This window comes from Electrona antarctica (assembly GCF_951216825.1).
Source record: "Electrona antarctica genome assembly, chromosome: 19".
Classification (NCBI taxonomy): domain Eukaryota; kingdom Metazoa; phylum Chordata; class Actinopteri; order Myctophiformes; family Myctophidae; genus Electrona; species Electrona antarctica.
In genome coordinates, this window is record NC_136800.1 from 24,818,402 (window position 1) to 24,833,750 (window position 15,349).

Sequence of the window (15,349 nt, forward strand, 5' to 3'; positions counted from 1 at the left end):
ACAGACAGACAGACAGTAGATGTACATCAGCTAACGTTAAATTAACTTTAGAGGTCTGACCATAGCTAGCTTAGAGGGAAAGACCACTTTGGTAGAGGTTATGGTTGTATGATGTAACTCTAAATGTGGACAAGAAATCAAAATTGCTCCATTGATTAGAAATTGATAATTCAAAATATGCTCCTCATTGACTTACATTGTACGCTGAAATGGCTCTCAAAGTCACTCTTTTAGCACATACTCTCAGAGTAATGCTGGGTTCATTGAAAATAGAACCACTACACTGTCCTAGTGGACTCCTAATGTGCCATAGTGTCATAGTAAATAAGTCTTATACACAAGAAAACCTGACACTGAGACTGACACTAAGTTGGGTCTTATGATCAAAATGAGAACATTATAATGTTGTGTAAAAAAAAATGCCACGGACAAGGCCATGTTTTGCCACGGGGACATATATTTGTCTGTGTATACGGACATATCGATGACCCCTAGAAAGGGAACATTTTGCATAACGTGAAAAATGAAAAACATGACGAAGCAGCTTTCTGCTTTATGGGCCAATGTCCTGGAACAAGCTCCCATTACATATAAGACAGGCAACGGCCATAGATAGCTTAGAGGGAAAGACCACATTGGTAGAGGTTTGGGTTGTGTAGTTGCCATGATGTAACTCCAAATGTGGACAAGAAATCTAAAATAATTGCTCCATTGATTAGAAATTGATCATTCAAAATGCTCCTCATTGACTTACAATTGTACGCTGAAATGGCTCTCAAAGTCACTCTTTTAGCACATAAATGAACACAAAGTTGATTCAGACAATATAGAGCATCACCAAACCCAGTAGCCAGTCTGTGTGGTTCCTTATTGAAGTGTGTACCTAAATAGGTGACAGGTATGTCTGTGTGGTTAAATATGAAAGTGAGTCCTTCTAAAATCCCTCTAAAGTGATGTAGTGATGTTGTGTTCTTGCTCTTGCATTGTATTGTTTTAATTTGGATCTTGCCTCCCTTTAATTTGTTCTTGATCATGTTTTAAATTGGGTTTAATATTGTGTTATCTTTCTATTGTTGATCTCTTGTAAAGCACTTCAGGCTGCATTTGATGTCATGAAAGGTGCTATACAAATAAAGTATATATTATTATTATTATTAATAATAATGTAATATAATAAAGTAATGCAATCTTACAGAGTAATACGCCTCTTCAAACACCAGTAGCGGACCAGAGAATCCTACAATAAGCAAAGGCTGAGCTCCAAACACTGAAAACACCAGGCCTTGGATGGACGTGGCAACAATCAGCTCCGACACGCCAATCAATCCGTCTGTCTTCTCTCCTATGTTGGACAAAACACCAGATATGATATGTCAATATAAAGTAAGTAATGTATCAGATTACATGTGATATGATTTCTATCTCTGACCTGGAACTCAGTATGGCTACACTGTGTCTTAACCCTAGCTAGAAAAACAGTGGTTTTCAACCAGTGGTCCTTGAGAGGGTTCCAGGAGAAGATGGAGAAGAGTTCAATTATTTTTAAACATCTGCATTACTTAACTAAAACGTTAGAGAATTAGAGAATATAGAATAATTGAAACTTTGATCAACGTTATTTATCTACCATATCAATACAGCATTGATGGAATTGTGGAGATAATCTTATCCAGCAATAACAATATCCAACAATAACAAAATATGCTACGTTTTATATATATATATATATAAAAATGTTATGGAATATATTATATTGGGTAAAATATACCTGCAATTGGCGTTGGTATGTGACAAAATTAAGTGTTAGTGTTCTAGGGTGAATTTTACTCTGAGGGCCCTATTTTGCACTAGCCTGGAAACCAGAAGAATCTGCCACAGTAAAAATAAAAATCCCTGCATAGGGAGACTGGTCTGGCACTCCCTGAATTACATTTCTCTTACCCTAGAGTTGTGACCAATCAAGGTGTGACTTTACATAGAATAGAATAGAATAGAATAGAATAGAATAGAATAGTGGTTCCCAAACTTTTTAGCTCGAGGCCCAAAAGGGAAACTACTGAAAATAACAGATCTATAAGCTCACAGCGCGTCACTTTGAGCAGCATTGTGAGCTTGTATATTGGGTATTTTCACTGCTTCTTGATTTTATTTATTTTTATTAATTTTTTAACACGCGTCAACTAACATCAGCTCAGCTGGACACACACGCGCACACGCACACGCGCACACGCACACACACACACACACACACACACACACACACACACACACACACACACACACACACACACACACACACACACACACACACACACACACACACGCCAGTTGAATATCCCTGTAATATACAGTAATGTGTAATCCTGACCCAGTAGTCCTCCGAAGGTGATGGCTGGTGACAGAGCAGCAAAGTAGATGAAGATGATGGCCGCCAAGCACTGAGGGTTCAGAGCATCTGTGATGTCACTGAGGTACTGGGGATACCTGTGGAAAAAATACTCAATAATGGACCCTTATAGATCTCTTTAACTCTTGAGAGCGTTACATTATTGTTAAACATCTGCATACTTAATTTGCAAGAAGTATACACAATAGATACTGTAGAATTATTGCCTGTTATCTCTCTTATGGTATACAACATCAATATAGCATGGAATTGTGGACAAAATCGTTGGTCTTAGTCTTGGGTCTCATCAAGTGTACAGAATATTATTTGTAATTCCAATGACCCCCCTTTAACTCTGACAGTGTACATGTGGAACTAAAATGGATTTCCATCCGTTTAGATCCGTTTGTACACTGTCAGACGTAAAGACGCGTACGGGGGGTCCATTTAGGACCCCCTCAAGGAACCCAGAGAGTCCCTGGACCCCACTTTGACAACCATTGACGTAAAGTAATGTTATGTGATTTGACATAACGCATACTGAATTGTAAGTGAGTGTACCTGCGGACCACGTCTTTCACCAGACCTCCGAACACACGCCCAGACCTCTGCAGGGGGTCTTCACCACCACCGCTGGGGGGCTTGGACGCAACAAACAGCTCTGGAAGTGGAAGAACACACAATACATACCGTTCATGCAAGGCAGAGGGAGATAAGCATGGGATACCTCATCAGGGTCTGTTTCTCAACAATGACCGACCGACCGTTAATTATCCCATTTAGTATACGGCTATGTCATAAAGAAATGAATACATTGACACAAAATGTAACAAGGGAACCGATGGAGTGTGCAGTTCAAGTAGGGAATGAGACTTTGCACCAGGTGAAGGAGTTTAAGTACAGGGTCTTGTTCACAACTCACGAGTGTAGACATCCTATATAAGGCAAATATTTTCTAGATTTCCTTTTGCTTTAAGTAGCATGTGACATGTCAAACTAGAGGGTTTTCATGATTCTGAATCCATTCCAAGCATTAGTTTGGCATAAAAACACTCATTGGGCTAAATTTGGCCAACCATCACATTTGTGATGACGGCTAGTTTTATTAGTTTCGGCCGTTTTTAGCCCAATTTTTATGCTAAACTAATTCCATTAGATTATGCCAGGTGATCGAATCAATATTCTGTTACTGCATTGTCTATTTTGCAACTCAAATGTCTTCAAAAACATTCAGTTTTGTGTACTGTTTAACTATGCCATTGTGTTTGTTTACATGCTGCCATGTTGAATATGGCAAAAAACACGCACCATGGATTGATTGATTGATTGATTGATTGATTGATTGATTGATTGATTGATTGATCTGTTCTTATCCAGATATAACAGACCAAATGCCATGATTGACCAATCAAAATCAATGTATTTGGATAGTTCTTTGTTTACCAGGTATCTTATAGTTTCAATGTACTGATTGCAATTGTAATTTAAGATAGCTAGATGCTAGGTTTGTGGTTTACCTGGTACTTAGTCTCTTGAGCCACTACGCTGTCTCTGCATTCTATGTGTGATTATGTACCTTGCTTATTACTAAATCGCTCTAGATTGGAGCGTCTGCTAAATGCCTAGATTGTCATTGTAATTCAACCAAGCTGTGTAATAGGTTGTTAACTAGTCATGTGATCAGGAAGGACCTTCATCCAGGAAGCTCTTGGACTCCCGGGGCGTCTCTTTGCCGTTGCGCTCGTCTCTCCTCCTCAGCGGAGACACACAGGTTCCGCCCACCTCGGAGGGAGGAAGCACCAAGCTGGCGTCCAGGAAACGGTTGACGGCGGTCAGGAGGTCCTGGCGCTGGTCAGCCAGGTACGCCGCCGCGTGGAAGTTCTGCAGGATGGACGGACGGACAGAGGGACAGTGATGCCACTATGCAGGACAGGCGGACAGTGTTGGGACTAAAGCCTTACAAAGTAACACGTTACTTTAACATGTTACTGTAACGCAACTACTTTGTGTGGTAACTAATAACGTACGTAGTTACCTTTTACCATTCAGTAACGGCATTATAGTTACCCCCTCCGGAGTTATCTAACCCAGAGCTTATAAAAAGCTTCACAAGTCCTTGCTACTTCCGTGTTGCATAAGCAGTGGCATCACTGTTGAATCCTTGGCATCTTTTCACGTGCGTTCATGATCTGATGCGTCACAACAAGCTGTCTTATTTTGTCACGTTCGCGACTTCGCGTTAATGAAACACACAAACAGGATTATTTTTCTCATGTCAACATTCAAGTACAACTATCAGAAGATGTAACCCAGGTAAAGTAATGCGTCACGTTGCAAGTTTAACTAAAGTCTCCCACTTGTTTAAAGTAATTTCTGATACTGAAAATAGCCGATCTACAAGGCATAGATATAATGCCATTTAGGTCAATGATATAATATTGTATGTAGTGATATAACAATATATAAATAGCAGCCAATCACTGACGGTCTGCTAGTCAACTTCTGCATGTGTCTCGTCTTGATCCTCCCCTCCCCGGTAGAACACAGCGCCTTCTGCACTGTTATTGGTTAGAGAAATTCAAGGTTCACTCCCACTTCTAGACCAGATTTCCTGGCTCGTTTGACTGCGCAATTTTTTTTTTCTTCTTTTGAAAAACAAAACACCTGCTGTACCCGAGGCTACTACACCAGCGATTCCCAGTAAAGTATACAGTACTTTGTTAGTTCCACTGATCCAAGCCGGCCCGGAATACAATCACTCACCAGTTGCAGTGATTAGTATTTAGACACTACTTCACTAACTAGTTAAAGTGATTTCTTTCCCCCACCTGGTCTTTACGCTATAACTTAACACACTATTTGCAGTGATTTCATCATATTGTCTTTAGACACAAGCGGTCCTTGCAGACTTGTGTCTGCAAGTCTGTTAGGACCTTAACTTCACTAACTAGCTACAGTGATGTACTCACCTTGTCTTTAGACACTACCGTAACTTCACTCACTATTTGCAGTGATTTCACTGACTTCACTAACTAGTTGCAGTGACCTGCTGACCTGGTATTTAGACTATAACTTCACTAACTAGTTTCAGTGATACTTCTACTCAACTTGTCTTTAGACTACATGTACTGTATAACTTCACTCATTAGTTTCAGTAGTGATCTAGTCACCTTGTCTGACATGAGAGTGGAGATGGTTCGTCCAACCTCATGGAAGTCCGTGTTGGAGGTGGGCGGGCCCAGCAGCAGGAAGATGAAACGCACAGGAACAGGAAGCTCCAGAACCGACTCCAGAACAACAGCTTCCTGAAGCCGAACGAACGCCATCGACGGCTGCTCCAAGAAGCCAACGCTGCCTTCACATGAAACATGCAGTGGTGGAAAAAGTTGTCAATTGTTTTACTTAAGTAAAAGTATCAATACTGCAATGGAGAACTACTCTGATACAAGTAAAAGTCGTGAAATTCAAAATGTACTTGAGTACCAAAAGTAAAAGTATTATATATCATTATATGCAGAATGTCCCATTTCAAGGATTCAAACATATAAAAAAAATAACAGATGTGAGCTATTTTCAAATGTCCAAAATGTATATAGGGCTGAAGTGGTTAATGTAGGCCTATGTTTTGTAATAATAAGCAAAGTAACTAGTAACTAAAGTTTTCAAATAAATGTAATGGAGTAAAAGTACAATATTTGCCTCTGAGATGTAGTGGAGTAGAATATATAAATAGGCCTATTGGAAATTGGAAATACTCAAGTACAAATACCTCAAACTGTACTTAAGTAGGATACAGTACTTAAATGTAAATGTACTTACAGTAGTTACTTTCCACCACTGGAAACATGCACACACACGCACGCGCACAGTGCGCACACACACCACATTAATGTATTGTTAATATGTTAATATAAACTGAAATATGTTCTGGAGTCTGTTATGATGTTATGAACTGGAATATGTACTGGACTCTGCTTTGCCTAGTATCACTGTTGGTTGGTTTTGTTCCAAAACAGTTACTTTTCAGGAAATGGATCCAATATAGTTAGTCACAAGCTCTTCTCAATATACTTTTCATTGGTTCAATATTTATAAAACCCGCACTTAACCACTTTCAGTTTTACTTTCAAAAGATTTCTGAAATAGCTAAACAAATAGCTGATCTTGTCTAGGCTACAAGACCAGCTATTTGTTTTTTGCTATTTGTGTGTAACACAGTACACTGTACAAATGTGGAATATATGTATGTAATAAATATAATATGATAAATTAGGACACTAATTAAAAAAGAAATAATTGAAATAAGGAGTTATGAGGTTTCCAGCCGACATCAACGGTATGCACTGGAGACATGCTTTGTTGACGTGAACCACTTAAACCCTACATGGTTTACGGGAGTCCCTCAGGGATCTATACTAGTGTATTTTCAGTTTTCTGTGATTGTTGCGGAAGCTTTCGTAACATCTGAGAGTAGATGGTAGGTGTAGATTTCCGCACATTTTCAGGGTTTAAGTGGTTAGGCGTGCATACCCACTAGAACAACGGTGGCTTCTGCGTCATGTGGAATCTGCAGCTCCTGTTTGGATCTGGAATGATGAAGTCCTGCTGGCGCCTTCCACACGCACGCACGCACGCACGCACGCACGCACGCACGCACGCACGCACGCACGCACACACACACACACACACACACACACACACACACACACACACACACACAACGTTACAACCCTGTGCATAGCACTATTGTGTTTACTTTCAAATACCATGTTGAAACATGTACAATAATGAAAATGACACCTTGTCAGATGTTACAGTGAGTGAATACGCCAGATAGATGTTGTTGTTGTTGATGAGGACAGTAGAAAAGTGAGATGATACTGTAGCTAGCTACATTCCAGCACAGTGTGCACATGCAGGAATTCCTTACCAAGGTGTTGAAGTAGCCTACTTAAGGATATCTTAAGGATGCCGTTTGATAGCTTGGGTACATATGTAAATTAGCAGTCTTTATATCTGGAAGTTTCTGTAATAAGGTCCAATAACTGCATGTTTTGTGTTCACAAAGTCTCACTAATGTCCACTAACTATTATTTTTAGAAGTCTCTGTATAATGTCAAGAATTCAAGACGAAAAATGTGCATCGACTACCTATTTTCACTGACGAAAACAAAGTAAAAACAAAATAAAAATTAAGTGATGGCTAAAATGACTAGAGTAAAATGTTAGGGAGGGACTAGTGGAGAAGATACCCAGTAGAACTAAAAGACAAGTCATTTGGTTGCACTCGGGTGTTGCGTTCTGAAAATAGCAGATCTACGAACTCATGTACTGAGACTGAAACATAATGTTGAGATTTCCAAGCATGTGCATACTGTATTATTTATGGACACGTATGTCTTGTTAAATGTGAACACAAATAAATATATCAATATTGTGTGTGTGTGTGTGTGTGTGTGTGTGTGTGTGTGTGTGTGTGTGTGTGTGTGTGTGTGTGTGTGTGTGTGTGTGTGCGTGCGTGCGTGCGTGCGTGCGTGCGTGCGTGCGTGCGTGCGTGCGTGCGTGCGTGCGTGCGGAGGTGTCTCACCACCTCACGTGGTGACGTGTCTATGCCGTTGGTCCCTCCCCCATTCCTGAGTGATGCATGTGATTGGCCGGTTGTATGGTTGTTGTGGTGGGCGAGCATCAGAGAGGATGCTGGGATATGTATGCTGAAATAAGAATGTTTAGAAGAGAGGAGAGGAGAGGAGAGGAGAGGAGAATTATAATGAATAAACGTCCATGTATTTATCAAGAATGGGTGAGAGACTGACATTAGGACAGGTGAGACCGTGAGAGGGAGACAGTGTAGGAGAGACAGTCACAGGCAGTAGGGCATGTGCACAGACGGGTGCAGTTTTTGGTTTAGACTAGTCATTGGTTAGACCAGTCATTAGTCCTACAACTACACCCTAAACCTAACCTCCCACGGGGCAGCACACCTAAACCTAACCTTAACGCATGTCTAACCAATGACTAGTCTAAACTAAGTATGCATCCCGCACAGACATACAGACCTACCTGTGTCTCAGCAGCAGTGGTATCAGGCATAAAGAAGGAAGGAAGGAAGAAAGAAAGAAAGAAAGAAAGAAAGAAAGAAAGAAAGAAAGAAAGAAAGAAAGAAAGAAAGAAAGAAAGAAAGACAGACAGACAGACAGACAGACAGACAGACAGACAGACAGACAGACAGATACCTGTCTGTGTGCTTCAGTAACAGTGTGGTCAGTAGAAGCTGTGAGTCTTCAGGTGTGACGTGACCTGAGGTCAGCATGTGCTCCACCACCTGCTGAGCAATGCCCGCCAGAGACCTCTGCTGGACATCGAACAGAACTGCACCTACACACATACAATGTACAATAGGCATTTAGAAGACGCTCTTATCCAGAGCGAGATACATTAAGCAAGGTATATAGCCTACTAAACACACATCAAATGCAGGGAGAGACAATGTAGTGCCTCAGTAAACTAGGTATAATATACTATTAAAATAATAAGCTATAGTACCAGGGCCGGGTGACCCGGATCGACCATATGGGTATTTTGGGCACGTGCCCAGGGACCCTTGGGCATCAGGGGATATGGAAACCCTTTACATCTGTGTGTTGTTTTAAAAAAAAACACAAACTGTCTGCTAAAGCAGCTAACTCCACCAGCTCCACCTCTTGACAATATATAAAGTCACAATATCAACTTTGTTTAAAAATATATATATAACGTTTTCTTAATTTCCTGAAAAATTAACATTTTGGAGTTAGGTGGTTTCTTCCAGACAACAGAGATATTATTGTCCTGTAATGAATGTCTCCATGGGGTGGGGATGTGTCGTGGTACCGTGTGTGATGTTGTGTAATGAATGTCTCCATGGGGTGGGGATGTGTCGTGGTACCGTGTGTGATGTTGTGTAATGAATGTCTCCATGGGGTGGGGATGTGTCGTGGTACCGTGTGTGATGTTGTGTAATGAATGTCTCCATGGGGTGGGGATGTGTCGTGGTACCGTGTGTGATGTTGTGTAATGAATGTCTCCATGGGGTGGGGATGTGTCGTGGTACCGTGTGTGATGTTGTGTAATGAATGTCTCCATGGGGTGGGGATGTGTCGTGGTACCGTGTGTGATGTTGTGTAATGAATGTCTCCATGGGGTGGGGATGTGTCGTGGTACCGTGTGTGATGTTGTGTAATGAATGTCCCCATGGGGTGGGGATGTGTCGTGGTACCGTGTGTGATGTTGTGTAATGAATGTCTCCATGGGGTGGGGATGTGTCGTGGTACCGTGTGTGATGTTGTGTAATGAATGTCTCCATGGGGTGGGGATGTGTTGTGGTACCGTGTGTGATGTTGTGTAATGAATGTCTCCATGGGGTGGGGATGTGTCGTGGTACCGTGTGTGATGTTGTGTAATGAATGTCCCCATGGGGTGGGGATGTGTTGTGGTACCGTGTGTGATGTTGTGTAATGAATGTCTCCATGGGGTGGGGATGTGTCGTGGTACCGTGTGTGATGTTGTGTAATGAATGTCTCCATGGGGTGGGGATGTGTCGTGGTACCGTGTGTGATGTTGTGTAATGAATGTCTCCATGGGGTGGGGATGTGTCGTGGTACCGTGTGTGATGTTGTGTAATGAATGTCTCCATGGGGTGGGGATGTATCGTGGTACCGTGTGTGATGTTGTGTAATGAATGTCTCTATGGGGTGGGGATGTGTCGTGGTACCGTGTGTGATGTTGTGCCGTAGCTCCAGCAGGCTCCTGAAGGTCAACGAGGAGATGGGTGGTCTCCTCCAGGCGTTGGTATCTTCATTCTCCTCCTCCTCGTCAAACTTCATCCATCTGAAGCTTGCTCTCCACTGCGCCTCTTGGTGCTCCATCACTAGCTCCTTCAACTCTACAAGCACCTGACACACGCACGCAGGCAGGAACGCAGGCAGGAACGCAGGCAGGAACGCAGGCACGCAGGCACGCAGGCACGCAGGCAGGCAGGCAGGCAGGCAGGCAGGCAGGCAGGCAGGCAGGCAGGCAGGCACGCACTCACACACACACACACACGCACACACACACACACACACACACACACACACACACACACCTTTAAGAACTTTTTAATACCTCAAAAGGTAAAGAAAGAAATTAAAGAAGACCATTACTGCATCAAAAGTAAACTACACTATAAACGAGAGAAATATTGGCCACATTGTCAATAATATTACAATTAGGGATGGGATTCCGATCATTTGATTTTGAATATCTGCTGATAGATTTCCCGAAACCCGAATATTGATATTATAGAAATGTCCCGATCCTGATCCGATTCCGATCATTTGAAAATGATGTGATGGCACCCGATTTCCAATCCTGTGATCAGATCGGGACAACCCTAATCACAAACGTGTGGCGTTGCGAACTAGACTAAAATGTTAGGGAGGGACTATAGTGGAGAAGAGATCCAGTAGAAGTTATTTTATGTTTGGTTGCGCCCAGGTGTTGCGCTCTAAAAAAAATCAGATCTACAAGCTTGTAGATCAGCTATTTTCAGCATGCAACCAATAATATATATATATTTTGGCAGGCCTTGATGGCTAGGGTTAGGGTTGATTTTACAAATCAACCCTAACCCTAGCCATCAAGGCCTGCCAAAATATATATATATATTATTGTCAACAAAATTAACTGTACATTTAGTCTAAAATTGTATATTTAGTCGACTAAAACTTTTCAGATGACTAAAATGTGACTCAAAATCAGAATTGTCTGTCAAAATCAACAGTGCTACTCAGATGGTCAGACTTGTGCAGAGAGGAGGAGCAGTTAGGGGTTAAGGGGCCGGGAATCGAACCCTTCCGTTGCACAGGCCGTCCTAAAAGTTCAAACCAGATTATAGTGAAAACCAGTAAACCATTCCTACCTGTCTGGTTTGGGCCAAATGGCCCCCCAGGTCCAAGACCACCATTCTAACACACACACCACACACACACACACACACACACACACACACACACACACACACACACACACACACACACACACTACGTGATTCTAACACACTAAAGAAACACACATCTACACAACAACCATAACGCACTACAGACACACACAGCTGCACATCAACCATTCTGACACACACAGGTACCTGACATATATATATAGGCCTCTACTATCTCTCTCTCTCTCCTCCCCCCCTCTCTCTCTCTCTCTCTCTTTCTAATCTAATTCAGAGCTGTCAGTCTCAAGACAACGGAAAAAGAGAATGTGGATCAAGTGTCTCCTCCACCCGTCCGTCCGTCCGTCCGTCCGTCCGTCCGTCCGTCCGTCCGTCTGTCTTTCTGTGTCATGCAGGTCTTTCTGTTACAGCAATTCTTTTTTTTTAAACGTTAAGGCTCTATATTGTTATAGTAATCATTGCTAGAGCACTGTTTCCCAAACAGTGGGACATATTTGTATGGGTCGTGACTTGTGAGGAAATATCCCTTAATTTTTGGGGTCCCAGATTGTAGAGTGCGTAACATCTGCATTACTTCATTTACACTCAAATGCCGAAAAGATAATGGGTTGAAAACCACTGCTCTATAACATTCAAAGGATTAGACCTTCCTCACCCAGGAGTCAGTGGCTCAGCCCAGCCAGCTCCTTATCCAGACATCAGTCATATCAAAACTTGACTATTGTAACTCTCTCCTTACTGCATGGCCTTCCCGCATGTGCACTTAAGCCTCCAATTGATCCAGAATGCCGCTGCCGCAGCACGCTTGGTCTTCAACCATCTAAAATTCTCACATGTCTCCCGCCTTCTCCACTCTCTCCATTGGCTCCCAGTTGCTGCCCACACAGAGTACAAAACTCATGCTGGCCTTCAAAGCAACCAAAGGAATGGCACCCCCATATCTTCAAAGTCTGATCCAACCCTCAGATCAGCCAACACAGGGAGGCTGGCAGAACATTCATTAAAACAGCCGGACAACGCTCCACACATCTGACTCTTCTCACTTCTGGCTCCAAAACTATGGAATGAACTTCCAATTGCAATCAGAACTGCAGACTCACTCCCAATGAGGCATAGCAGTGTGCGTGGGTTTCTGGTTCCACTGAAAAATCTCCAAATATCTTTTCCCATAGAGATTTATAAAAAATATTGATATCAATTATTTTAAGCCTAGAATCAAGCCATCCAGGAGCCTGGTGAATCATGACCATAAAACCTTTGATTCAGTGAAAAAATAAATAATAATAATAATTATAATAATAATTATATGATAGGCCTATACTATATTTAATACATACCCTTTGTTTAGCGGTTTTCTTTTTTCCCCACAGACTCAAAGGTTTAAAGGGGGATTCATCAGGATCCTGGATGGCTTGATTCTAGGCTTAAACTAATTGATACATATTATTGTACATTTCTATGGGAAAAATGAATGGCTGATTTTTCAGTGGAACCAGAAAACCACGCCCACTGCTATGCCCTATATCTTCAGCCGTAGTCTGAAAACTCACCTATTCAGACTCCATCTTGGCGTCTGTGTATGCAAAGACTAAACTTAAGTTAATTTAGATAGCATTTTATGTAGACATAGCACGGCCCTGTGTTGGCAGGATGTCACATTGTACATTAGATAATTAAAATGGCTGACCTGGTTGGGTGTGTGGTCTAAGTTGCGGACACAGGAGGGGGCGCGCCCTACAGTCTCCTTGGTAGCGTGGGCCACCTGATCTTTGGCACTCTTCCTGACCAGGTGACGACATGCACCTGGTACATCCTCACTCCTGTGACCTGAAATAATATTATGAATAATAATATGAATAATCATCATAATCAACTGTTTTCTTTTGTTGTCCCAAAAGATACATTTTGTTGCTATACAATAAAACACAACATAAATAAAAACAAATCAAGTGATGGCAGGTGCCGGTGATTATTTTGTGTTGGAAATTAAGGGCGCGTTCGGAAATAGCGCACTGAGTGCACTGTGCAATGCAAACTAATAGGTGAGTGCGCTCCAGTGTGGTATTTCCGAACGCGCCCTACAGTATGTGTTGTGAGTTTGGAAGCGCTCGTTGGTACCGTAATCACTCAATGGACCTGCATACCACCTGTTTTGAAATTGCACATAATGCAGGAGGCATTGGAAGCACTGAAAACGAGGGCTTCCAAACTCCAATACTTTGGATTCCTGCAAGGAATTTATTGACAGAAAGTAACTCATAACATGTTGTCTACGCTGCAATGTTGGTGAGTTTGACATCGTTTAATACAATCAGATAGGACTTTTCTGTTTGGATGTATGGGCTTGGGCTAGAGGCTAGCCCAATTAATCCCAGGATTGGGATGGGATGGGAATGAAAAGTCAACAGGAGCGGCAGGATCAGGAATGACATTAATTAGCCTCTTTATATTACCACAGATTACTGTGGTTCATGCAGTTTTAAGTAAAAAGATATGGATCTTTTGAATTAAAACTGCATGAAACACAGTAATCTAAAAAGAACACAAAATCCATTGCCTTTCCTAATTTATTAATTAAAACAAAACTAAAAAACAACAGGAGCGGGATGAGAGTGGGAGTAATTTTGAGTGGGAGCGGGATCGGGATTTTATTTTTTTACTCTGGCCCAGGATTGGGAGGAGGTGGGATTTTATCTGTGGGAATGGGATGGGATGGCCAGGAGTTAAAATCCACTCCTGTGTCAGTCTGTAGTAGGCTATGGGCTGTCAATTGCAAATTGCGGCTAGTTGCCACCTTGCCATTAACTTAATGGCAAGATGGTCGCCGTCTGCATATGGTCTATGTTATTTAGATGTTGTTTAGACAGATGGTAGGTTCATCATTGTTTAACTGGTATCCTAGTTTCTGGTACTACATTGTTCATTCTGCTTATGTGACAATTAGGTTTGCCAATCACCGTAAAGACAAATAAGGTATGCAGAAAATATGATAGAATCTCACTGTACCTGTAGTGTATATATGTAAAGTTTTTGTATATTATTTTAACCAGGTGAATTCATAATCTGGGGGGGAAATGATCTGCATGCATGCACGCACACACACACACGCACGCACACGCATGCACGCACGCACGCACGCACACTCTCTCATGGGATATCCATGGGAATTTCTCAGTAGCTAAGTGGTTATTAGAGAACTGCGTCTCAAAAGGAGACCACACACACACACACACACACACACACACACACACACACACACACACACACACACACACACACACACACACACACACACACACACACACACACACACACACACACACACACACACACACACGTTAATGACACCTCACTTCAATCCACTGTTGAGAACAAGCAGGGTAAATCCAGAGGGATCAGAGCGGACGTCAGTAGAGAGTCAGCTTACATGGTCACCTCAGTGATGGGAGACGACACACATTCCTGAGCATTCAAACCAAACGGTGGTGGAAAGTAACTAAATACATTTACTTAAGGGACAACTTTGAGGTATTTGTAGAATTTCCAATTTCCAATCATTTTACTTCTACTCCACTGCATCTCAGTTCGAAATATTGTATTTCTAACAATATTATGTGACACATTGATCTGCCCGGCCGATAGTCGAACCTCAGATTCAGGAGGAGCAATGTGGATTCCGTCCTGGCCGTGGAACAACTGACCAGATCTATACTCTTGCAGGAATCCTGGAGAAGGCCTATGGGAGTATGCATATCCGGTCTACATGTGTTTTGTGGATTTGGAGAAGGCATATGACCGGGTCCCCCGGGATGTCCTGTGGGAGGTGCTGCGGGAGTATGGGGTGAGGGGGACCTTATTGAGGTCCATCCAATCTCTGTACACCCAAAGCGAGAGCTGTGTCCGTGTGCTCGGGAGTAAGTCGGATTCGTTTCCGGTGGGGGTTGGCCTTCGCCAGGGCTGCGCATTGTCACCTATCCTGTTTGTGATTT

At 42.3% G+C, this 15,349-nt stretch overlaps 2 protein-coding genes across 3 annotated transcripts in view; one reads left to right on the top strand and one right to left on the bottom strand.

The window, feature by feature from the left end:
• The window catches only part of tmx3a (thioredoxin related transmembrane protein 3a), a 253,249-nt gene that overhangs the window by 144,086 nt on the left and 93,814 nt on the right, over positions 1-15,349 (top strand). The gene's annotated exons all lie outside the window — the stretch shown is intronic.
• Positions 1-15,349, bottom strand: part of slc4a2a (solute carrier family 4 member 2a) — a 32,580-nt gene that overhangs the window by 9,080 nt on the left and 8,151 nt on the right. Inside the window, exons 3-12 of one of the 2 annotated variants that reach the window (XM_079529402.1) lie at positions 13,048-13,187; positions 10,137-10,317; positions 8,620-8,761; positions 7,977-8,097; positions 6,917-6,998; positions 5,557-5,741; positions 4,078-4,267; positions 2,948-3,047; positions 2,369-2,484; positions 1,194-1,342 (exon numbers count right to left, since the gene is read on the bottom strand). In XM_079529402.1, the coding sequence (XP_079385528.1) occupies positions 1,194-1,342; positions 2,369-2,484; positions 2,948-3,047; positions 4,078-4,267; positions 5,557-5,741; positions 6,917-6,998; positions 7,977-8,097; positions 8,620-8,761; positions 10,137-10,317; positions 13,048-13,187 (1,406 nt within the window). Of the gene's footprint in view, positions 1-1,193; positions 1,343-2,368; positions 2,485-2,947; positions 3,048-4,077; positions 4,268-5,556; positions 5,742-6,916; positions 6,999-7,973; positions 8,098-8,619; positions 8,762-10,136; positions 10,318-13,047; positions 13,188-15,349 lie in introns of both variants that reach the window. The other variant, XM_079529401.1, reaches the window with a different exon arrangement.